Source organism: Dermacentor silvarum, chromosome 3 (genome assembly GCF_013339745.2).
Source record: "Dermacentor silvarum isolate Dsil-2018 chromosome 3, BIME_Dsil_1.4, whole genome shotgun sequence".
Lineage (NCBI taxonomy): Eukaryota > Metazoa > Arthropoda > Arachnida > Ixodida > Ixodidae > Dermacentor > Dermacentor silvarum.
The window spans coordinates 136,478,921-136,504,870 of NC_051156.1; the positions used below are offsets into that span (position 1 = coordinate 136,478,921).

General features: G+C 47.0%; 1 protein-coding gene across 4 annotated transcripts in view; it reads left to right on the top strand.

Annotated features, from left to right (window-relative positions):
- Nucleotides 1-25,950, top strand: part of LOC119445813 (pleckstrin homology domain-containing family G member 5-like) — a 676,589-nt gene that overhangs the window by 283,961 nt on the left and 366,678 nt on the right. The window contains exon 1 of one of the 4 annotated variants that reach the window (XM_037710103.2): nt 13,479-14,827. The exons of the other annotated variants lie outside the window; for them this stretch is intronic. Coding sequence (XP_037566031.1) covers nt 14,162-14,827 — 666 coding nt within the window. The 5' untranslated portion in view covers nt 13,479-14,161. Of the gene's footprint in view, nt 1-13,478; nt 14,828-25,950 lie in introns of those variants that run through there. 4 annotated transcript variants of the gene reach the window in all.

Sequence of the window (25,950 nt, forward strand, 5' to 3'; positions counted from 1 at the left end):
TTTGTTTTAGCCTGTTCTTGCCGAAGAAACGTGGAAATGAAAAGGCTGCGTCATTGAAAGTATCGTCAGAAGTTAGAGAGACAGACTAATTTATTCGTAAGAATAATGAATATCTTTCTTATTCATTTTTCGAAGAGCCGCTATATATAGGGAATGAGCAGCACGAAAAAGCACCTTGCGCTGCAATTGGCGCACTTGCACCTTTGCACAAACCGTGATAGCTTCAGTCAGTGTACTCGTGCTTGCGAACGCGGCATTTAATAAAGTGAAGCGCGGTATGGCAAAATAAGATCCTGTATATATGTGACTCAACGAGTACAGTTGGTTCTGTACGAAGTTTATACATAAGCACGTTGCTGTAACGGTGCATAGGGTGGCATGCATCGTGTAGCTTCAAGCGAGAACTATCTATTATCAATCGTCTGTGCTGGCGCGATCTGTTTGTGCGCCTCTAGTCGATCTTAAAGTTACTTAACTGTGCCACCGTCTTGCGCTAATCCAGTGCTACGAAATTCCCGCCGATAAATTTGAAAAAAAAAAGTATGCGGATAAAACAAGAAAAGAAACTGTCGATGCGTTGTTGCGAGTCGGTCAGCGCAAATAGTGTGGTGCAGTCGGAAGAGTTTCTACTGTATCTCAAATGTAATGTTTTCCACTGCATCAGTAGCCGTAGCTGTCCCCGTAGTATTAGAGATTCGAAGAGTATCATGTACTCCGCGGAGACAAGAGACATTTCGTTTTTCTGTGCAACCGAAGAAAATTACACCGCGTCAGGTCAATGCTCGCAAAAGAAGCACTTATGCTAGAAATGCTCGTAAGATCAGATGAGAGCCAATCGTAATGTCGGACATAGTATTAGCGATCACGTGGCCGGCCAATGCATGCAAACGGCACTTGCAAGCCTCGATGTTTTGGGAAATCAATCCCAGATTATGAATAAATGAATAAATGAATAAATGAATAAATGAATAAATGAATCGCTATATCTTTTATTTCCGTTAGCTTCGCAACATAGCGGGTGCCAGGAAATTATTCGGCTATATAATTTACTATATCATGTTAAAGATAACTGCTATGCTCGTCAGTTCGTCTTCTCAGCACAAGGACGTCAAGTACCCTGCAGAGCTGCATGCAGATAGATATCGGCTTGGTTGGAACGCAGTTCTTTTCATCCATATCACGAATGTTTTGAAGCGGTCGCGGCTGACGGAAGGTATCGAGAAATCGGCTGTACTCACCGGAACCTGTAGATATAGCGAGAAGCCGCTATTTATATAGATATCTCTCGCTTAGCTATATATCTGAGCGCGCAAATATGTATAGCGGCCGAAGGAAAGCGATATAGTGGGAAGCTTTTGGGGTGTCTTCTGCAAGCACAATGTCCCGTAATCATTTCCCCTTATCATCCCGCACGATCAGTAGAAAGGAAAACAAAAAGAAAAGAAAAAAAGTAGGGTGATAGTGCTGGAACAATAGGTGCCTGTCTTCTTGATTAGAGTTCATGATTCGGAAAGATTGGACTCCAGCGACTAAGTGTATGAGGCCCGAATGAAGTTGAGCTCCCTCGTACGGATACTTTCTTTCACTAAGCAAACATTAGTACAGTGCCTGACTTAATATAGAGCCCGAGTGGTGGCTCACGGCTCTGTACATTATATGCTTTCTCGCTAGCTTTCGCCAGGCATTCCGGGAGCCTGCTCGAAGGCAAACAAGAGAGTATAGGGCCGAGTGCATTCTCGAAGTTCTCCGCCATCTCTTTAAGCGTGACGAAAGAGCAGCTCGGCGATAAATTTCTTTTTTCATTTTAATCTCTTCTTAATTTCTTTTCAGATGAAAAGAAATAAAGCGGGCCTAAATTCGTGAATAAAAAAGTCGCCGGGCCGTGATATAAATTTAAAACAAAATGCGTAAATGACAAGTCGAAAGGAAGAGAGGGCACACGTTTGCATTCCTCCAATACCTCTTCGACGAGATTCTTAATCACGCCTCGACTCCGTCGAATTTATTTTTATTTTGTCTTCTTTTTCGTTCGCAAGACTCGAGCACGCGAGCAGCGCTCTTATGAGCAAACGCGAGGCTTAGCGCACTAAGAGCACCAAGCGCGCGGCACACACACTTATAAGCGCAAGAATTTATTCATATATATTTTCTTTCTCCTTTTTCTGGCAATCTTCTCTCAATTTACCGTAAAAGCGAGTACCCGCTGCACTTCAGGAAATTGCGCCGAGTTGTTTGTTTCTTTTGTTTTAATTTGTTCGGTTTTTTCGCTCGCTCTCGAACAAGCACAATCTACCCGACATATACGTATATATTGCAGCTGCAATAACGTGCATGCCACGCGAATTTATTCTATAATTATGTTGTAATGCTGAGTGAGGTTCCGAGGAAGGAAATACCAGCGCTAACTGAAAGACCACGTGCTCAGGCCGGAGTGCAGATAGTTTTAGCTGTGAACTTTATCTCGGGCATATACGAAGGGCATATATAGTCTTCAGCCGCGCTTACTGCGTTTTATGAGCGTGAGTGAGCTTTGACTAATTTAACTCCAATCGCAAAGTTATTTACGGCTTTCGCGTTTGTTGTTTATTAACCGTCTTGAAGTTTGTTTGCGGCGACTGTTATAACTACATGCGGGGTTTGCTTTTGCATTCACTACGCGTATCGCACGTTTCGTCTTAAGTGATCCCACGTTCGTGCGATGCGTGCCTTCGGCTCGCCTGACGTCGCCTGTTTCTCATTTAAAGCCATCACACCGCTCATGGTGTGTTGATAGCCGTTCTCAAAGCATGGCTAGCTGATGAACTCTGTTGATGCTATCGATAGCCAATTCACCGATAGTATTGCGTCACTAGTTGCTTGTCTTGAGTTGCTTGTTGAGATAGGACGGTCAAGCGAGCGAACCAGCTGTAGGAAGCGCATAAGTTGCACCCCACATATTTGCACAGTCTGCTCTGTAACTTGCGTGCATCCCTTTATTGGCCGTCTTCGTGTGTTGCATAGAAAACCGGACGTGCTTCTAATAGACTTCCTAGCCATTTATCCCTCCACACAAAGTCGGTAGTTGGAGGCCAATAATCAAGGGGAACCAAGTCAAAGTGGGCATGACACACCCACGGCTGAACAAGCTATCTGATTGATTGATTGATTGAATTTAACGTTCCGAAGCAACAGAGCGGTTTTGAGAGAGGACGTAGTGGAGAGCTCCGGATTAATTTTGACCACGCTGGTCTCTTTGACGCGTACATGAAGCTTGGCGCACGAGCGATTTTTTTTTTAATTCCCCCGTTATCAGCAGTGGTCGCAGTGACCGGGAATCGATCCCGCGACCTCGGTCGCGCTCCAGCAGCCGAACACCGTAGCCACTGAGATGCCGGGGTGGATAAAGTTCGTATCACTTGTTTTGAAGTCCACCGGCAGACGTGACTGAAGCCGTCGTCGAGTTGCCTGTTTGGAACCCTGCAAAATTCACATGGCTCCGAAGCTCTAGATATTGGAGAGGGAGCGTATTTCTCACTGTTTCGAATTTTCCGAGCACCAGGAGGGTTTTAGGACCTGGGTGTAGCGCCGACAGCTTTAATATCTGTCTTCGCCGGTATTGCTGTTGGGTCCGATCATTAACTCCAACTTTTTTCAAGTAATATATTTTTTAAATATTCTAGGCATTCCCTTATAGTTTCATTGTTGCGCCTATAGCTATACATATTGTCTTGACTGTAGCGAATGTCTTGACGATTCTACTAGATCTGCGACTATTTTAAGTGAGTGAGTGCTACAGTTCTTGAAAATGTCTCATTTTTAGCACAATGCGTTGGCGGGCTAGTTGGTGCGAATCCATAATTTTGGATTGGTGCGAATCCTCCTTTTTAATTTCCTCTGTTTAGTACGCCATTTATTTCTCCTCTCATGACAATCAGCAGCTGTGGAAAAGGCGGCTGCACAGATCACCGACGTTCCCATTTTCAATGCCATTGTATCAAACCAATGATCAATGAATCGATCAATCAATCAGTCAATCAGTCTACGGATCAAACTAGTCTATCCATCAGTCAATCAGCCAAGTAATTAATTTATTAACGAATTCAGCCATTTCGTCTACACACTCCACGGCCTCAACACTTTTGACAAAGGCTTTACGTCGCGCTTCAACGAAAACCGTTTTAGCGCATGCGCGCTAAACAAGCAACTCCACGAACACCTTGATCAATAATGAGGTGGGTCATACAAACGGATTATGCGTCGCATTTAAACTCGGTGTACACAGTGGCTTGTATTTATGTTCGAGGGCGATGTGCATACCCGTCCATCTATCCACGATATCGCGGAAAACATTGCACACGTTTGCGCGATGTCAACACGCGCCAACTTGCATATTTCGTGACACGTATTTCTTTGTCAATACAAATCTCTACCTCAATGTAATCGATAAGATTAGCATATAAAACGTGATGTGACGCGTATTTTGACGGACAGGCACCTCTCGTGACGCGCAAAGTCTTCCGTGCGAACGCATACCGTAATTATGCATAGTTCGCTTTTTTTTATCAATGCACTCGAATGGGATATTGTCAACTGAACTTAATGTTTCTTCGTAATACGAGCTTCTGAATATGTTCTTCTCTTGACGCTTTATCAGTACTCGAGTTGTTTGCTCTGGGCAAACTATCGACGTGTACATATATATATATATATATATATATATATATATATATATGTTTGTTTGTTTTTCGTCGATCGTATTACTTACGCATTTTCTATGGCTAGCGAGCAGTGTATGACAAAGAAGAAAACGCATATTTAGCATGCCAAGGTTGCGCCGTTTTTTTTTTTTCATGGGGGCTTTCAACGTATATGGTTCTCATCGCACGAGGTTTACTATATACGTTGTCGAGTATATGTTCGCAAACCTTTTTTTTTTTCTTTTTTCTGTCCTTATCTAAATGGCTGTTCTCACACTGGTCTGTAAGTCATGCACCATTAACCTGAAAAAAAAGAAGAAAGCCAAAGAAATAATGAAACGAAGCTGCCTTGCTGACACAGTTGCGCGCATTGACGAAGTTGATGCAGCGTTGCAAATGGCAGAGGCATCCACTCTCTGGCGAATGGAAGAAAGAAAAAAAAAACTAATCTCTGACGTGTTTACACTGGCTGAAGAACGCTCCTTAGCCCATGAAGCTTGCTACACCTTCCGTTGTTGACTAACTCCGAGCTGGTGAGGCGCGACTTTGCTGTTCAGTACGCCCCGCCGCTTCGAGCAACGATAAGTGGGGCGATCGATGTATGCCTCCCAACGGCGTTCCGTTTAAAGCTGTTTGCTTTGTTCCGGACGCGCTGGAAGCATTACGAAGCCGAAGTCGTATGTGTTTCAGCCAATAAAACGCGTAACCAGCAAGCAAGCAAGCAAGCAAGCAAGCAAGAAAGAACTCAGACGGTGCTTCGTGGAGGCTTGTGAGGCTAAGGTTAATCGTGCTGCGTTATTTTATCATTGATGCTGAGCACCGAACTCTTGAGTGCATTTGATGCTCAAGATATTCCAGTCGCCAGCTTATATAGATAAGCTAGCGAACATCGGGAAACGTTTGGGGTCAGGCACAGTGCCAAAACGATTCGTTTCGTAAGAGAATGCGATTTAGAAAGGGGATACTTCTATACTTCTAAAACTAAAGTTTAGAAATGGGGAAGTTTTGGGGAAGTTTTTGCTTACAAAGTACTTCGCTGGGAACCCTACCTATAAAAAAGAAAGTAAGATAGAAACAAGAGAAAAGAAACAATGAAGCTGAAAGGACACGATCATAGCAAGAAGAAAACAACGCTGGAATACTGCTAGTTTTACCCCGCCGGGCTTTTCCATATCTGCTGCCGTTGAGATTAAAGATATTTTAACGTAGGTTACGAGTGTGAGAGGCGTCGAGAAAGGAATTTATAACTACATTGGTCAAAGACACAGCGCTTGTTGATTGGTTGATTCTCCTGCACTCAGCAAGAGGATGCGTAGAGCGCAAGGACATGGCGACAGAAGCCAGCGAGAGACCAGAGTCCACCGGCATTGCTTCTTTTATTCCCCGCTCGTGCCAAGTCCGTACCCAGCTATTCCCAGCCTGGCCCGCGCACCGCTCCACGTTAGCGTTGGTAGTTCTGAATTGCCTTGCCTTGGATCAGCTTGCAGCTCGACACGACTGCGGGCAGTGCCGATGGCACTGTTCCTAGAGGCAGGTGACAGAAGTGTTTTGGTAGAATGGCGGTGTAAGAAGTCAGCGCACCGCGGTTGTATTTTGTAATCACCAATTTTCATTTTCCCATTCCGTATTGCCCTTCACAACTGGCTCGGACGCCACTGTGATCGCCAGGTTAGGCCACTCGACGGGAAGGATGCCAATTTCATGCGCATGCGTTGATTCGGAACCGTGTTAGGTCATCTATCTGAATATTTCTTTTATCAGTTATGTAAGTCTGGGAGAAAAAAAACACTACAGTTGCAGCTTCCGATAACATTAAAAGCAAAGTGCATTGCGGCATCGTCTGACCCTTCGCTTGTCACAGTTACGTCAACGCGACGATGCGGTGTGCCGTTTAACATTTATTGTGAGTGAAAAAAAAAAAAAGACGCACAGCAGACCTCCGTGTGCTTTGCAGAATCACGCCCCAATTCCCAGCGAAGCTGTTGCATTTATGAGCGCTTGGAAATTTTTATGTACTTTAATTGTCACTTTTCTTCAAGCAAATGTCGGCCAGCGTCAAGTTCTATATAAGAACTGGAGGGTATAAAACTCGCCAAGCTCTACACCGAGAAAAAAAGATGTAAAAAAAAAAGGAAATGCGGTGTCGAAGTATCAATAGCGTTATGCTGCGGAACGCAAGGACGCGGTTTCGATTCCCGCCCGCGGCGGCGGGATTTCGATGAGGACGATATGCAAGAACGACTGGGTACTTAGATTCAGGCGGCGAACGTTAACGAACCCCAGGTGGTCAAAAATTATTGCGAAACCCTGCACTACGGTGTCCCTCGTATAGCTCCAGTGGTGCTTTATGACATGGAAACTCATATATGGGCAGCCAACCAGACGCACTTCTGGTTAACATCCCTGCCTTCTCTCTATCTTTCCTCCTCCTCCTTGAAGCTCATAAATGAATAAATCAAGCCCTCAAAACGCAGAAGAAAACTCAGAAGAAAAGCTGCACTGGGCCAAGGCGCACAGATCAGAAAAATGATGCGAGAGCTTGCTGCAACATACGCAGAGTACCTTCAAATGCGCACAGTGCGTGAGCGACCATTGAATACTAAGTAAACAAATGAAACGAAACAGGAAGATGTCAGAGAGGCAGCACAAGGTGGATGAAATAGAATGCTATGCACAACGGACGTTTAATATCCACACGCTTCCTTTCACTGACAGTTCGATATTGTGCACACCACACAGCTAGTGCACATGCGCGCAGCACTTCCATTGTTTCTGATTCCTTTTCGTGCAAGTTCTCGACAGTAAGAGCTGGGAATTGCAGCTTATCACTAACGCTGGTGCTGAACGACGTTATACAGGCCGTTATATAGGTTATCTGACCCAATTACTTATCAGATATCACCAAGCCCCGGCTGAATTTCTACTGGAATATGTAATAAAACATATTGATATGGAAAATATCTGCGCGATGAGTGGGGTTGCTCGGGCGGCGTGTCTCTGCTACAAGAACCCAACAGCGAGGTCTCCACAGTGGCAGCTTGTCCGCTGAACGGGCAGGGTGAGATTTCTTCTTTCTCTTTTTTTTTCTTACCTGCGTCAGCTAAAAGGAATCTTACGTAAACCAGTAACGAATTAAATTCGAAACACGCTTGCTGCCGTGGACTTGACCACATCCGCGTACTATACAGCCATTTTTTTTCGTAGCGATTCTGTTTAAACCATTTCAAAGAGCGTGGACACTGTGGCGAATATTCTGCTAGGATTCCGACGTACGGTCGTCAAGTCAGCCTACAGTGCTTTAAAGTAAATGTCTCAAAGCGCAGACACGTACAAATTAAGTATGAACCCAACGTGCTCAGCATTCGCTGCTGTAGATAAGTATAAAAAATAAAGAGTACATGAAGCTATGTTAAGCGTTAAGACTCTGATCTTGCGTTTTTTCGTTTTTATTAGTGATAAGACCAACAAGGGAGTGAACACGTAGCAAAAAAAAAAAAAAAGAAAGGAAAAAGAAGAATCAAGAGCGCAACGTGACCACTTGCCGCGGAAAGCATACGAAATAGTACAGACGTGTGCATGTTTATAGGCCCTTGGATGTCAGGAGCGCAATCGAGGCTATCGTTGCAATTGTTGCTATTGTTGCACTGTCAACGGCAAGGCATTGTATTTGAAATTCCCACAATGGGCCTTTGTCTTGCTGATCCCCATCATTTTTAGGCCGACGCCTGCGTTGTGTAAACTAGAAACGGGTGAAACCAACTCGTTCGGCGAGTACAAGTTCCTCAGTCGCAGTGACAACAGTGCTGACATAAACAGGTTACAAATGTTGACTTTTGAAAGACAGTGCTCTAAGATATACTTCAGGCTCTACAAGTGGAGTTATTGTGCTCGCAAGGCGAAGAGGTTTTGTGTTCGGAAAAGGACCATTGTAAGCTACAAAATGTACTGTGAACATATCCTGCAACTTTGGGGAGGAGGTTGGGTTTTGAAGTTGCAAACTGTGTTACTCGTGCGACGCTACTATCATTTTTGTTTATTTTTATAGCGAAGCTGTATATGGCTAGCCGATTGGTCCGTCTGTCGCCTGTACGCAGAACCTATCATCATCAGCAATGGCTCGAGCGTCGTCGTCTTCTTCCACAGCTGGCACCGTTGCCGCTCATCATTCCAGCGTAGAATTTCACTTCTGTCGTCATAATGGGGAGGCCGCATTTACGGGGGTATGAGACGTATGAGACGTATGAGATGTATGAGAGGTATGAGGTATGAGACGTATGAGGTATGAGACGTATGAGAGGTATGAGCCATTCAGTGTCTTACCGTGACGGACAGATTAAATTTTGAAGCAATTTAATTTTGAAGAATCGCAAGCAGCAATGCGACAACCGCGGACTGCGGGCACACCGTCAGCGACGTCGTTTTCTTCATCGCGGCCGAAAGTGTGTGTAACCTGATTAAGAAACACAAAGACGTAACCAATAATTGAGAAAGGCTTTAATGCACCTTCGGGATTAATCCAGTGACAAACACCGGGGCCGCACGTTTCAGCTTCGCTGGTTAACCATCTGTACGGAGTGCTTCGGCGGTGATTTATACCCCTTCGTCGCTATAGAGTTCCTCGCTAGACATGTTTTATTATTCACCGGCTCCAATGCAACGGCAATTAACGATAACCAGCGATGCGGTGACCAAGTTGCGGGGCTTGGCGTTTCGAACTCCCAAGCGTGTTTACTAAGCTGAGACGCCAGTGATATAAGGCGGAACTGCCTGTGTTTGCCACGTCATAGCAGACTTTTCGCGATACACAGGATAACCATCCAAGCTTCCAGGTCTACTATGTAGGACATTAACTGATTCTACTAGTCAATGCGCTAATTATTATGGAAGAAGTTCGCAAAGAACGAGCTACAAAGGAGAATCGCTATTGATAAACGGTTAGGATAATAGCGAGAGAGGTGACAAACGAGGTAAATAGCCAGGCAATGTAGAAGTGATATACAGAATCAGATAAAGAAGTATAACAACGGCATAGCAAAAACAACGAATTGTTAGGACTCAGCAGACAGGAAATCTGAATTTTAAAAGAAGCAGGACGGGGACACTGCTTCCGCATCGTCACATTGTTCACTATTTCCAGATGTCGCTTACTTTCTAGACTAGACAATATGTATTTCTTCTATAGTGCTACAAGTGCTACTATAATGTGCAATGACATACAGTGACCGACTGTGATTGTGTATCTTTCTTTCTCTATCTCTCCTTCACTGTCACTTACTACCCCTCTCCTCTCTCCACAGCGTAGGGTAGCAAACCGGATCTTCCTCTCTGGTTAACCTCCCTGCCCCTCTCCTTCCCTCTCTCTCTAATGCCATCCGATTCTTGACCAATTCTTCATCGTCGGTGCGTGACATCTTTAAAGCCCCGAAATGTTAACAAACCAAAGGAAACAAACCTTAATTAGAATCGTTGTTTTGTCTCCCTCGTGGGAGTCCTGCTCATAGTGAAAAAGTATAGACGTGAAAGCGAAAAAAAAGGAAAAGAAAAAAATGAAACGATGGCGATTGTCTGCTTCAATGCTAACAAATGACCCCAAAAGCTTCGAGCTTCCTGCATCAAAGTTACTGCCTTAATTTAGGAGAAATTAAGCATACGAAATAGTAAGCGATGTGAATATAGGCATAATATGGAACTCGACGGTTGTTAGAAAGAGAAGCATGAAATTAGCAGCAAATGTATGCATTCCCACTGTGTTTATACGTTCAGATAACGGTATATCTAACGATGTCTTTCTCGCGGTGACTTTGGACCAGGCGCATACAGGCAATGCCATATACACGTTATTTTCCTGCATTATTCTAATTCAAGACGCGCAGGCCGCGCCGAATGATTTGCGGCAGCGACGGAGTGGCTGGAACTGACACCCAAGTCGCGCGTTGGCTTCCCGGTGGCGACAACTGCATTTCAATGAGCGCCAGGCGTGAAATCGATGCCGCACGGATATGTTCCGGCACACCGAAGATCTAGATGATGACTTAGCTGATAAATTCTTACTGTGCGGTCACATATATTTTTCAAAAGCTACTATACACGTACGTAGCTTAAACCCTGAATTGAAATGAACGCTGCACTATTGTTCTAACCTCCCTTTTCGTTGTCTGTATATCTTTTCCTATTATTTTACACTCATAATTAGCTAAATGTTTTCAAAGTCCACATCTTGGTTCTCGGAAGGTCGCCACTCCACCCCCCCCCCCCCCCCAAAAAAAAAAAAAATCTGAATTTATGTAACACCTTGACTATAGGAGGCGTGCTACACTAAGTCTACGACGGCATACTTACGCATGCGCGATGACATCAATAAAAGCGGTGGTATTATAGGCCTACTCGAGAAGCAAATGACACCTTGCGGGAAGGTGTGTCAATGTATTCAAGCAGTGCCTCAAGCGAGACCGACGACCTTACATCAGTCGATGCCCGGAGTCTCGCTTTATTCTTTGTTTCCACAGCCTACATTGCCCTTATCGCCGCCAAAACGTGGGAACAGTCTATATAGCTGTCTCTCGGCGGCGCCTGTTGTCTCATGGTGATTTATGGGGACCTTATAAAGAAAAGCCGAGGCGAGTCTGCGGATTTTTCGCGGAGATAGCGTCGAGCGCTGGAAATATATAGTATGCGTCCTTTGTTTTCGAAACTTGTCGAAGGTCGCGGCTTATGCTAAAGGCATATCATAGATGCACACGAAAATTGTATCTGCTCTGGAGAAGCTGCAGTATGGACTAAAAACTTAGCACGAAATCGAGCCTGCAAGAGCAGCAGACTGCAAAGCCGGCGTCAGCGGCACCAGGACAATGACAACCGTTGCTGCAATAATTCGAAGGCAAGTGTTTTTGACGTGTTCGTAAAATGTGCCGTCGAGGTTACCGTGAAGCATGCAAACACATGAAACAATATGCTTTTACCTTTTTTTTTTGTAATTCAGCTCTTTACCTCAATCGGTACCTGCCACTTAACATTGACGTTTCTCTAATCAGGAAAACTGTGTCGCTGAAATTTGTAATTGCTGATGCCTGAATCATCTGTTCGCCTTCTTGTGCGAGCAACTGGGCACGGTTGTAAGCACTGCGGTAATGGCTTTTCCTTTCTTTTTTTTTTCTTTTTTGTTGCTGTTGAAGTGAATAGGTATTGGCGGCCGCCTTGTTGGGAGCATTGACAATCTGTAGGATTTGACTGATTCTAGGCCTACACGACAATAGTGGCACTTCCGTGCTTTTCCAACGACGAATTGCCGGTGCAAACACATTTGACTGCGTTGCGCAATCCGTGCTGCTGGACGAAATCAGCTCGTCTTCCTTTCCTCTCTTTCTCTCTCATATTTCTATTCCAAATTATCGTTCCCGCCACGTAAGGTAGCCAACGAGACATTCTTCTCTCCCAGCTTTCTCTCTTTTTCCTCTCTCTTCGACATTGGTTTACGAACTAGCCAGCGAAATGCGAAACACACACACACACACACACACACACACACACACACACACACACACGCACACGCACACGCGCACGCACACACGCACGCACACACACACACACACACACACACACACACACACACGCACACGCACACGCACACGCACACGCACACGCACACGCACACACACACACACACACACACACACACACTCATGAATAAACTTTCCGCACTGGCAATATTGTATCGATGATGAAAGATGCAATTAATACAGTGCCTTTTTATAAATTCCGTCTTTCATCGCTTCTGCTTTTTTCAAATGCAATATCAGCGGTGTTATCGCGTACTCTAGATGCGCATCGATGCGGCATTGTTCATTACAGTGGAGCTGAGTATGAGGGTTGTTCTCATTCGCCGTCGACGCTCAGATATCTGCTTCGATTTCATATGTTCTGGCGTGGCAGAATTGTGACGCACTGCTATAGCCTCTAGCGAGCGTGACGGGGCCGCTTTTCGTCGTAATGATCGCGATGGCATTCTATTGTCTTGGTTCAAAGGTTCTGGTACGACGAACAAAAACGAACAGAATGTAGAGCTAGAACCCATGCGGCCCAGAGAAGCTGTAAAATGTCGAACTATGGTTTGTAACAAAGTGTGGCGGGATAAGCGACAGCGCAATGCACGATATGACAATGCGCACTGTCCGCGCTTGAGGACATCTCGCATTACGTGGAATTATTGCGAAACGTTTCGAAGCCACTCGCGGAAATAGAACAAATTGGTTCGCCAGAGACTTTTGCCGGGCCCCTGAAGCAGGCCATATATGGCGAGGTCGCTGGAAAGGACCATTATTATTATCAACCGACGTGTGTTTCTTTCTTTTTTTTTTTGCACCCAGACTTCACTATATTAGCTATAGAATACGCGGCCCGGCGAAAGTTGTGGTCACGCATTCAGTGGCTTCGAAACTTTTGACAAGCACTCTACCTGCAAGCATGTCCCACACAGCAAACAGCATTGGACTGGTAAGATTGGTTGTCTATTCAGTTCCACGGAGAAACAACGGCGCGCCCGTATCGTTGGCCGGCGCGCAGAGGACCTGATCGTCTATAGCAGCTTCAGCTGCACGGACCGCTTCCCCGGGAATCCCTTCGCCCGGCGTTGATAAGGCCCCGCGTCGCAAAGCGAACTGGAAGCAACCGGGCGTCGGCGCGGGTGACGAGAAGGCCGCGGCACGTATAGTGTTTCAGCAAAGGGAACGGCGCGCCCTGTAATCTCGTTACCTGGGACACGAATCGCTATCGCCGGCCTCCGACTCGCAAACCTTCTCGATATTAGCTTTGGATTCGCGCCGGCAGCTGCACTGTTGGCATGGTGGTGATTCCGCGCGTCGTCCGCGACACTGTCTCGATCTCGGGACGGCTCTGCAGCTCCTCCTGGGCCTTTGTGGATTAGCGTTTTCGTGCCGGTGTTGTGTGTTGTGGAATGGCCGCGGTGGTGTCGTGAGTGGCTGTGGTATATTTTTGGTGCCGCTGGGAGGGTTCGACCAATGATTGGTGATCGTCGTGGGCGTCTGGATGCGAACTTCCCCGCTGATCGGCGCCATTGTGCAGCTGCTCCCTTTGTGCGCGAACCCGAAGCGATCTCTCGCTATAGGGAAATTTAGTGTCCCTGGCCGCACGCCACGAACGGCATTGGCTCTCACCAGCTGGCTTCTTGTGTCGCGCTCGCTGTAAGTGCTTGTGCCGTGCATCGTTTGAAGTAAGCACAACCGCATAAACACGGTTGCCCTGGTGGCCTTCCAACACAGCGTGACTTCCCCGAACTAACTTGCACCGTGCGGCTCTTAGAGATCGGCCGTTGTACAGCGTAGTCTTCTAATCTTTTCCTCACGCTTGGGCTGGTCCCTGCGGTTCTCCAGAAGGCAGCGATAGCGAAGTGTCGACACCTGCTCGTCGGATTCAAGTGACCAAAGCCCGGGCACTCATCGATCAAGCACCGAAGCTTCTTGTCCGATCTTATGCGGAAAACTAAGAAGGGCGCTCCCAAACCGTGCGCACAATGCGAGAAACCTAAAGGCTCGTGCGCTGACCCTTCGGCGCAGCCGGAGCGCCGAGATCGCGCCGCCATTTCCCGCTCCTTCCGCTCTCGTAGCAAAGAAACACCGGACTCGACCTGGAAGTCTTCGGAGTCGTTTGCCTTCGCGTACAAGCCCGAGCAAGCCGCCGGTGGGTTGTGCCCGCTAAGCGCGAGCTACGATATCGTAACGCTGCGTGCCGAGCCCGGTTATCGCGCCGGAGCTCCGCTGGCCGCGGGCCAAGGCGGAGCGCAGAAGCAGCTGACCGCGAGCGAACGGAGGACGAGCGCGTGGGACAGGTTGGCCCTGTCGCTCGTCTCGTCGAAGAGAATGGAAGCGGCACTGCAACGGCGAAAATTTTCGCTCGACTACGCAATGAGCGAGGAGGACATTCCCGACTCGATGAAGGCCCTGGCGAGTGTGTGCGAAATCAGCGGCGGGGTGGCCACCCTTCCTCGCTTAAAGAAGTCGCCGGAGGACCTGACCAAGAGGAGCTGGCTGGATCTTCGGAGTGCGCTGCGGCGGAAGATCTCGGACCGGCTTCGCCGCACTCCTTCGCTGCCCGTCATGGACGGCGGAAGGAGTCCCTCGCTTCCCGACGACGAGGACGTAAGTTGCGCGTTCGCTGCTGAGGATATGGGTGCGAAAACGTGACGCGGTGCTCCACAATATACACGGGCTCCGCTAACTGCTGTAATCTCGGATATTCAATTCACTTTATTTGAACCGCAAAGTGCTGATATGCACCAAATGGTGACTGTAGTGGTGTTGTTTCTGTTGTTGCATGAAAACATGAACACCACGCGAAAGACGAAGAACGACAGCTCTTATTGTTTTTCTGAATGGCACACCGCGGCTACCCGTCTGAAGAAAAGAAAGATGAGAAGGAGAGGGGAAATGGCATTGGATGCCACCCACTGACTTCAAAGATGAGACCGCCATGTTGGATGAGCACAGTCGTCGATATAGCGCACGTTGCATAACCATGCAGAACAGAAGCTCGCTGCAGGTTCGTGGTTTATCGAGCGTGAATCAGTGCATCGATCAATTAGGTTTTTTTTATTTTTGGTTTGAACATAGAATGCGCAGTTTGATCAGAGTCTGTTAGTAACCGTCCATATAGAGCAATGTAGATCCAGAGAGAGGTAAATAGAAACAGAGCCTGGGAGGTTAACCAGGCAAGACACCGATGTCCTACCGTGTTCGGGGAGAAAGGGGAACATGATTTAGAATGATATTTTAAAGCTATAACTATCCATATACGAGTATGCAGACATCTGCATATGGGCTTCAGGTGTAAAACTCCTACAAGGTCAAGCAAGACTGCTAAGGGTCGTGGCGTAGGTATCACGTACCCACACAAACGAGGCCTACAGCTTTCACCGGGAAAGTGATCTTTGGTTGCGTTCACCCGCAAACTGACGGCACCGTGCGCCCTTAGAATGTAGATTCAGCGTAACCTTAACGTTACCAAATGTCAAGTTAGTATGGTCCCACTTTTTGGCGGCGTCGTTTTGTTCACCAAACTTTAGGTATTACTCTATGCCCAAGCGGTCCCAGTTCTCAACCGTTCTATGAATAAACCATAAGATTTAAAGAAGAAGAAAAGGAAAAGCGTAGTCGAGCGGTGTGACGACCTCATATTCTCGCTGGCATGTCAACAGCAACAAGACAGCTTGAGTCAGGGTTCAGAAAACCCTCGAGCACTCCGCGATAAGTGCCTAACAAGTGGAGTAGCGCATCTAAGTGCTATATGCCTCCGCGCGATACGGCAATATATATTATCTTTTCGTTACCCGTAGTGCAGCGGCTTTTGATTAGAAGCCTTCTTTTATTTGCTAATTAACAAAGTGTAGAATTGCTTGTTCAGCGAATGACCGCTGGAAATACATAAGTCGCGGTTCATTATCTCCAGAGCTTCATGCATGTTCCTCTGGAGTGCACGCGTCTGTGTTGCACCATGCAAAGCTGGCATGCGTGCCGCCATTGCACAATAACTGATAGCGTCGCAGAAAGGTTTGAAGTGCACGGGTGCGAGTGCACCGCCAACGGCTGAGTCGAATGCCATTGTCCATGGTATTCAATCAATTCCCTTCCTTCTCATGTCTTTATCTGACCCGTAATCACAAGGAAGTTCTTACGATAGAACTGGTTCGCAAGGGCAGACGCCAGCCAGTCGTGGTGTTGAACGTGTCGTTAGCGAAGGTAGTCTGCCATTGGCAAGCACTTCTTAACTCCGATATGACTCCGATGCGCGATTTTCAGGGGCTTTCTGCCGCGCTCTGAAACAGATCTCGTAACTCCCACTAGCGTAATGTAGTGAAGCGAAAGGAAAATGAAAGGGGGAAGGGTGGGGAAGTTAATCAAAATAAGACGTTCGGTTTTCTACCCCCCACAAAGAGAGAGAAAGAGAGAGAGAGAGAGAGAGAAAGGAATGACAGGAGGGTTAACCACAGGATATCTCCCGTTGGCTGCCCTGTATCACAGAAGGGGGAAAGGGATGCAAAAGATGACACAATACAGAACTGTTTCTGCGGGCGCTGTCACACAGTCTGCGAAGGCGTTACATAAAGAAGACCATGGAAGAAGCACAATGACGCGGATATTTTAGGCGGCCACTATACATGCGGAACTTTAAAGGGGCCCTGAACCACTTTTTTATCGAAATGTAGAAAGACATTTGAGGTGAAAATAGGCTATTTCAGAAATACTTTGCCGCAAAAAGTACTTCAATGCGTTCAGCGGAAGCAGAGTTGTTGGCAATCAAACGTAGCCTCAGCTGTGCTCCCCCTTTCTTCTTCAATGCCTTGCACTGCGAAGGCTACGGCGGAGTGGGGCGGGGCCACAACGCTCCTCCTTCAACACGTCACCGTGGCGCGCAGTTCAAGTTTCCGATTTTCATGCCTACGCCGCGCTAAACGTATGCCAAACGCGGTTGTCCTCAGAGAGCCGCAGTGCGCTTAGCCAGTGGACTCGTGGCGGGACCTCGCGGCGGCCGCGGTCTAACCGACCGCAGCGACGAATAGCAGCCGCGTATTGGAATGTGCTTTATTGCGCAATAAAGCACACAGAAGAGAATGAGGATCATGGCTCGTTGAAACAAGGTCGTTTGAGAGAAAGGTGACTTCGCGCTCCGCTTGCACGCACACCGCGTACGACAGCAAAACTTGGCCGAGATGTTCGCAGCAGTGTATGCTACCCGCGGACTACGTTATTTCACAAAACCCTAGGGGTGGTTCAGGGCCCGTTTAATCCAAGCCCGGCCTCTGTGCGTGTGCGACGAAGAAGTCGCACTACGTTTTAGAATAAACTCTCGCTGCACGATTGCAACGTGCACGTCCTTGGGAGCTTGACGGAAGCGGCAGGTGCTTCCGCCTGTTTGCTTGCGGCAGTCTCGTGGATACATGTTTTAACGTAGTATGGAAGCAATGGAAAAGTTGAGCCGGTAACGGTCGCCACACATTATTATAGCACAGGATCACGTGCAGCACAAGCGACACCAATTCAAGTATATACAGTAGTTTGTGCAGGTCTCTTGTCCTTAAAGAAACTGTAGCCGTGCTGCTTTCATCGCCCTCGCCGGTATCTAACGACCGATAGACACAGAAGCGCTGTCAGAGGTGCCTTATATAGCGGAGGGCTGTGGCACTAATTTCGACCACCCGGGGTTTCTCTAACGTGCACCGAAAGCACGACATTCGAGTGTTTTCGCGTTCCGCACCCACCGGAATGTGGCTCCCGTGGTCGAGAATGGAACCGTGCTACCTTGTGCTTAGCAGCGGAATGCCTTTGCTGTTGAACTAACTTAGCGACCGCGGCAGGGCGCTAACTGCACATCTTTGTGGCAGTTCGCTTATTCACCGTGGCGCGAACAATTTTTGCTGTGAGAGCCCTCTGGAATCCTTTATTCCCCTTCCTCATCCCTATGCTGAGTCGCATGTCAGCAGTCGTAAGCACGCCGGCAAAATATATATATATATATATATATATATATATATATATATATATCTGCCTTCCGATTAAGAGCTTCTCTCTCCCCTATCTTAAGAGCGCGCTATTTCTGGCTTACTTTTTTTCTTCTCTCTTTTTCGCTGTGAGATGCCATCACGAGCTCATTTACTGACGCATACCATATCACTACTCCGCTGCTCCGCACCATCAACCCAGCATACCAGACAAAGAAACAGGAAAGTATGCTCCTCTGCGAGAGCAGCCCATACTTCCCAGATTATTGAGGCATCTTTTGTAATGACATCGGAGGCCGAAAAAATCCCATCATCTCACCCTACGGGCAACTATGGTGGGATGCGAAAGCATCGCGGGGGGTGCGCATCGAGTTTCTGTTTCGTTTCACTTGGCGACACAACCCAATGAAAGTTAGAGTGAGAGAATGTATTGAGAAGAGAGGAGACGTTTGTACGGGGTTGTTGCGTCTTTATTTAGAGATCGTACGTGATTCCTAGCGTCGGTGCGCACGGTATCTTGAAGACGATGGCTTGGTGGTTGGTGAAGTGTAGCGTCAATGGGTCTTGCTGCAGAGGGTCGAGTTTGAAATTTGCGAAGACGAGGTCTATGCACGTTCCCCTGATGGTGGTGGGTTGCTTGTGATCTTGGGAAATGCATCGCAACGAGTATACGTCCTTCATGTGCTGCTCCAGCCAATCGGTTGTCAGTATGTCTACGTTGAAGTCTCCTGCGGGTATGAAGGGCGCTTGTCTGTAGGTCTTGTTGTACTCTACCATCTACGTTTGTGATCTTGGGAAATGTGATTGTAATGGCCTCGAACGTGTTGCTGCTCTGGCCGCAGACTCGCGTTGCCTCGTCGCTTCGGGATCGGAAGCTGCCGCTCGACGCTGCCGTTGCGCTTCGACTTTCCGAGCCCGGAGTTCGGGGTCGGCTTGATAACGCTGACGTTCCACTTCGGCGTGCCGAGCCCGTGTTGCTTCCGTAGAAGTTTCCTGCCGACGTTGACGTTTACGTTCGGCTTCCCTGGCCCGAAGTTCGGGGTCCGCTTGCCGACGCTGACGTTTACGTTCGGCTTCCCGAGCCTTCCTCTGCTCCGCGGCGGTGGCGCTGCCGCTGCAACTAGCGCCGATGTTGACGTTGTTCATGGCGTTTCGCACATCGTTGCACAGAGAGAATGACGGAAGCACAGCGAACGCGCGCTTTATACTGCGCCGCGACACTTGCGCCGCCTACCGGCGTACCCTTAGAGAGAGAGGGAGAGAGTGAGAGAGAAAGTTATATGCAATGATTTGCTGCGCCGCACCTGTGGCGGAGAGGGGAGGAGAGCGCACATCTGCGTAGGAGAGGAGAAAGAGAGAGAGTTGCGCATGCGGAGTGTGGGTGCGGACGCCGCAGAACGGACACTGCCCCGAGCATAACATGCTCTCGCATCTAAAACAGGCGGTGCCTCCAAGAGGTGACATCTCCTTTGAATTTATTCAAGGATGGTAAATAAGGAAGGAAAGAAGCAAGAGAAAGGCAGAAGGCAGGGAGGTTAACCAGAATAACGTCCGGTTGGCTACCCTACACCAGGGGAATGGGAAGAGAGAACACAAAAATGACAAGGAGAGAGAGGAGGGAAGGAAAGAAGGGAAATTAGCGGTTAGTTCGCTGACGCGTGTGTTATTGCACGAATAGTCACAGACGTTGACACAAGCCCGTCGTCCTCAAGAAGCACTATGGGCCGACGAGCGATGGGGACGGTGTTCCAGCAGCACCTGCGCGGAAAGCGTCCGATTGTCCAGTTTTTTCAGCGCGTTAGCAAGTTCTTGTCTTTCTGGGGCATATCGTGGACAGTGGCACAGCAGGTGGTCGATAGTTTCGTCGGTGCCGCAGACCTCGGATGCTGCACTGTCGGGTCACTGAGGATGGTAAATAAAGGGTATTCAAGGATGATGGAGCCACGACTCAAAAACCAGCCTCCGCGTGGTCTTTCGAAACACGTTGTCTTGAACTCCGAGCAGCGCGTTCACTCTCTCAAGACGTGTGATTAGGTTTCTCAGCTTTGCCACACTATAGGGTGATGCCCAAACGGGGCACCGTAACCAGCAAGAGATAATAGGCGATTCCATCTGGCAGGTTGCGTGACTCAAGGGGGCACTCTTCCAGCCATGAAGATACCGGAGCAAATTACTCGCAACGAGACAAGGCATGTGTTTATTCTCTAGCAAAAATCCGGAGACCACTCAGCACATCCTAATAGAATGCGAAGGGATTCACCGAGTGAGACCCATAGGTAACGTACACCTTACAGAAGCGCTTGCGTTTTTAGTGGACGGAAGCATCGACCGGTCAGCAGTCGAGATAAGCGAAATACGTTTAGAGTATTGGTGGAAAAAAAAGCAGGGAACAGATTAATACGACCGGGTCCGTTACTGGCATAGATAGTGGTAAAATGTAGATAGAGAAGTTACGAGGACGAGAAAAAAAGATTAAGGAAATGGACACAAAAAGGCTAGAATGGAAAGCATGTATAGCATACCTGGTTAACTCAAGCAGGCTAGGTGAGTATTGGTCACCGCTGTTTCAAAGGGCATATCAATAAATTATCATCATCATTCACATCACCATCATCATACTGGACGTCCATCTTACACGACTGCAGTGTGTTGAGTGCTGATGCTAGCGTTAACTATATAAGATTGCAGTCTTGTTGGAAAAAAAAAACACAGGGAAGAGATGGGGACAAATTCCTCACAGGCTTAGTTAACTTTACACGATAACGTACAATTAGGGAAGATGCTATATTGCCAATATATAGTTGTAGTACTTGCTATTGCAATAGACACAGCTCAGGCAGGTCAGCTGATCATTGTCGCCACTCCGGTTCAAATTGGATGCCATTAGCAATCATCTATCATCAGCTGCAATAGCAACCAGCAAGCACGGGTGACGCTAGCTGCATCTGTCGAGAAACTAGGTATTTCGACGCATATTTAGTGGCCGCACTAGTAAAAAAGCGCGAAGCTTACTTCTTGTGTACACGTGTTCGTATGTCACTGTTCTTTCGCAAAAAAAAAAAAAAAAAAAAGACAGCAAGAAAGTATTTAGTGCCGAGCTTCGGATATGAAATGCTCGCGCGCCTCGAGTATGACGCACTCGTTATCCACCTAAGCTTTTGTCATCATTCGTCCGACCGTGCCGCGGGCTTCTCAGAGCCGGAAACGGCGCGATTATTTATCCTGACACACTCTCGGCGGTGCCACCGCCCACCCACACTGTCGTCAACGGGCGTTGCGGTTTAACGACTCTCCGCCAAGCCGCGCGCCCCGCTCCGCCCTCGGGTTCCCGTGCTCGCCTTCAGAGGCAACGTCAATTGCGCGATACTTATCGCATACTATAGCGTTACCGCATTTTTCACTTATACTGCCCTTCTTGCGGAAATTACTTCATGTATCTCGGGGGCTTCGTTTATGGCGGTGCTTTTTTATCTCTCGTTGACGATATGAATATATGCACGTAAATGAGCGTTTGCGCGTCAGTGAGAGCAGTTGATAAAAGTTAGCACCGTCCATTTCGCGAAAGTAAGAATGCATAATAATTTCGGTTCCTCCGTGGTGATACTCCTTTATCTATCGTTGATTATCACAAGGATGTATAGATATGCGTAGGAATGAGCCCTTGGATGGAGGTGAGCGTAATTAATAAGCGTAAGTCTATCCTATTCCGTAAAAAGAAATAATAGGAGAGCGAAAAAACAAGTACGAACAAGACGCGGCCGCCGCAGGTTGTTTGAATATATATATATACGTGCGTGTTTATAAGACACAGCATTGGATTTATTATTCGCCTTAGTTTTGTTTTTCATGCTTTGGCTGTACAGATACAGACTGTTGTGGTAATGTACGCTATGACTGGACGTTTGCATGTCGTGATACAGCGAGCTCTGCCGACGCATATTGTATAGTAGGCTATGCTCGAGTTAAGTGATGCTTAACTAAGGGATGCCTTAGTAACGCGATAGCTCTTTCGAATTTCTCCAAATTTTTCTCTTGCTGTCTGCATGTTTTTTCTCCGTTTTTTTTTCTGTTATTTCTTTTCCTGCATTACTTAGTGGCTGGAGCTTATTTTTAAGGACTGGGATAGCGGGCCCATTGTCAACCTATCTTCTCACGGTCTCATTACTTAACAAACAACGACGGTGAAGTGAGTAAAAGTAAACTGAATTTAATGCAGCTCCAATAATAACGCTTAACTAGATTTAAAGCTGTTCAAACTTCTTAAAACCATGAGGATGCATCCGCAATGCATCGCTTGACACGCAATATTCAAAACACTAAAGCATAGCATGGCCGTGCCTGCACTGCTGGGCTGTTTATTCGGCGTTGTTCATTGTCTTATTGGTTGTAAATACGCTTAAAGCGTATAGTTTCGCTATTTTATACCGAATCGATGACGAGGTGCACGTCGCATCACAAGTACGTGCATGCATTCGTGTACGACGTTGTTGGAACCATTTGCACGGCAGCCGAAATTAGCAACCTCGGGTTTCATTTCTTTAACGCGAGTTAATGACGTTACTATACTTACCATGAGGGTTGCGAGAAAAACTTCGTTCGCTTCCGTCTTTCGTAATTCAGCGAGACATATGCGAGACGAATAACACCGTATTCTGTCCGTACTTCTGATCATACCTCGCGAGAGACACAAGTGCGCAAAAAGCCAATTAAGAAACACACACACACACGCACACGCACACACGCACACACGCACACGCACGCACACGCACGCACACGCACACACACACACACACACACACACACACACACACACACACGCACACACACACACACACACACACACACACACACACACACACACACACACACACACACACACACACACACACACACATTGTGTATTTCTGCATGCGGTTCATTTACAAACATGGAACTTTCTCAAACTAGCTCAACTGTCTGTCAACCCGCCGTGGTTGCTTTGTAGGCGCTCCTAAGCATGAGGTCGCGGGATCAAATCCCGGCCGCGGCGTCCGCATTTCGATTAGGGCGAAATTCAAGAACGCCCGTGTACCGTGCATTGGGTGCGCGGTAAAGAACCGCAGGTGGTCAAAATAAATCCGAACCCACTCACTACGGCGCGCCTCATAATCAGATCGCGGTTTTGACACGTAAAACCCTAGAATTAAAAAAAATTAAAGAACTGTCAGTCATTCTTCCGTGCCGCATGTCAAGAGTTTCCATTTCACTCGTCTCGTGCACACGTGAACAAAACTATACTAGTAGCTTAACGTATCGTTTCGGCCAACGTTTTCGTTTCTTATCCCAAGTTTCTACGGTCGTTATGCGTTCAACCAACGCCTCCTAGATAGCACAAGGCCGGTGCACTCCGACCCGTGAGGCCGTGCTGCCTGGCCCGACCACCATAGAATCTAATGGGGACGCTCCCGAGTAAGACGCGGTGATTTTGACGTCACCGCTTTCGTCACGCCGGGCTTGCCAATGGAAATTCCGCTCCAAGTAGCATGGCTCCATATAGCAGAGTGCACAGGCCGGCTATCAAGAAGGCGTCGGTTCAACCATGTCCTTTGATAACCGTTTCTCGTCGCGTTCTGTCAAGAGTCTCATATTTTTTTTTTTTTCGGTTTAAGCAGTCCCTTGTTATTTTAGCTCTTGCCCTTACCGAAGGAATGGCAGAAAATTACTATTTCTATTTTCTTTCTGCCGAAACTCTTGCAGGCTGGGTGTGCTTTATGGCATTGTCGGTTTTCGGCATGACTGTCAATATATATTTGCGTATCGGCGACGCCATAAAGCGAAACGCGCCGGTTAAAATAAAATAAGAAAAAGAAAGCAGCCGTATTGTTTCGGCGTCAAGAACTCACGTGCTGTTGAAGCCACACAAAAATATTTAATTCCTTTCAAAAAAAAATTTGAATTATGGGGTTTTACATGCCAAAACCAGGATCTGGTTATGAGGCACGCCGTAAGTGGGGGACTCCGGAAATTTGGACCACCTGGGGTTCTTTAACGTGCACCTAAATCTAAGCACATTTGTGTTTTAATTCCTTTCCAAACTCTATTGCGTGTTCTTTGGTAAAATAGTGCCTTTCAGCTCTCGCGGTGCTCATATGCAAGATCTGCCGTTAATTAAATAATAATAATAATAATAATAATAATAATAATAATAATAATAATAATAATAATAATAATAATAATAATAAGAAGAAAGAAAATGAAACGGCATCACACACTCCAAGGTGTATGGAGACTGAAGATACTTGATAGCTTCTCTCTTCTCGATTCTTTCGATATTTTGCTTGTTTCTTTTTATATCATAGTATACGCCGCTTGCTTATCGTGGTCAGGTCCTGTTATTTTTCTTCCTTTGTTTACAGAGGTCATTATATGTAATGTCTCCGCCGCTCGATCGCGCTGCATTAAGCGCATGCTTCGTTCAGTGTGCCTTAATTAGGTCACTGTGGAGGCTTAAAAAAGAAAGTGAGAAAAGAAAAAGAACTGCATACACAGCAGTGCGAAAACAATTAGGGACGACTGACTTCCTCGTGTAACTGTACCGCTTCAGTATATTACACGCCGTCTGCGTACGGTTGATAATGAACATGCTTGCTTATTTATTTATTTATTATTTATTATTTATTTATTTATTTATTTATTTATTTATTTATTTATTTATTTATTTATTTATTTATTTATTTTGCTGCGTACTCACGAGGACACTGCATAGGGTTCGCATAAAACATGTGCCTCTAAAGTTAACGGATGCGCAAGAGCGAGCTTGCGCATAGATATAGGCCAATAGTATATTATGCGCAGCAAAGTGAGGGAACTCGTACGCAGCAATATATCATTCTATGTTGCTATTATCCCTGAAGTCTTTTCTTCTGTCTATACAGCTGAGCACGAAAATGATAACAATGGGCTCCGACCGCTGTTTAGGTCTCTGCTGAAGATGAAAGGTAATTTTTATTCGCACGGGCCTTGGAAGAAAGTGACGGTTTACGCAGTGCCTTCGCAGATTTCTACACGGAAGCGTTTCGCATTCGACATATTCGCTTACGCATGATTAAGTCTAACTGTACTAGCGGACAATTTTCGGTGGCAGTGAAACGAAAGCTGGAGGCAATTAAAACGCGCGCAAGTAAGAGAGCTCCCGACGTAGGTCCCACATTCCCATTCGCGTTAGCTTCAGCTGGCAACAGGAAACGTTAACTTCTTATTTAAAACAGCAATGTTGAACGAAATGCGCCGCGGAGTGTTAAAGTTAACTTTTTTTTTTGGGTGTTCTCTTCTGCGGATGGGCCAAATGCGAAACCATCGCACGTGGAAGCAACGCTAATTTTGCATCTCTCTTTTGGGCAACCGAAATCGCTGTCAACTCTGCTGGACTTGACGCGGTAAGACATGCGCAGAAGCCCCGTCTCTGTAGCTATATGCTTCATTGCCACAGAAGGATGTCCGCGAATATATATGCCTGCCGATTCAAGCAATGCTCACCAATAAGTGAGACAGTAAATGCAAAGCAAGTACGCATCTTTTCGCACGCACGCACGCACGCACGCACGCACGCACGCACGCACGCACGCACGCACGCACGCACGCACGCACGCACGCACTCACTCACTCACTCACTCACTCACTCACTCACTCACTCACTCACTCACTCACTCACTCACTCACTCACTCACTCACTCACTCACTCACTCACTCACTCACTCACTCACTCACTCACTCACTCACTCACTCACT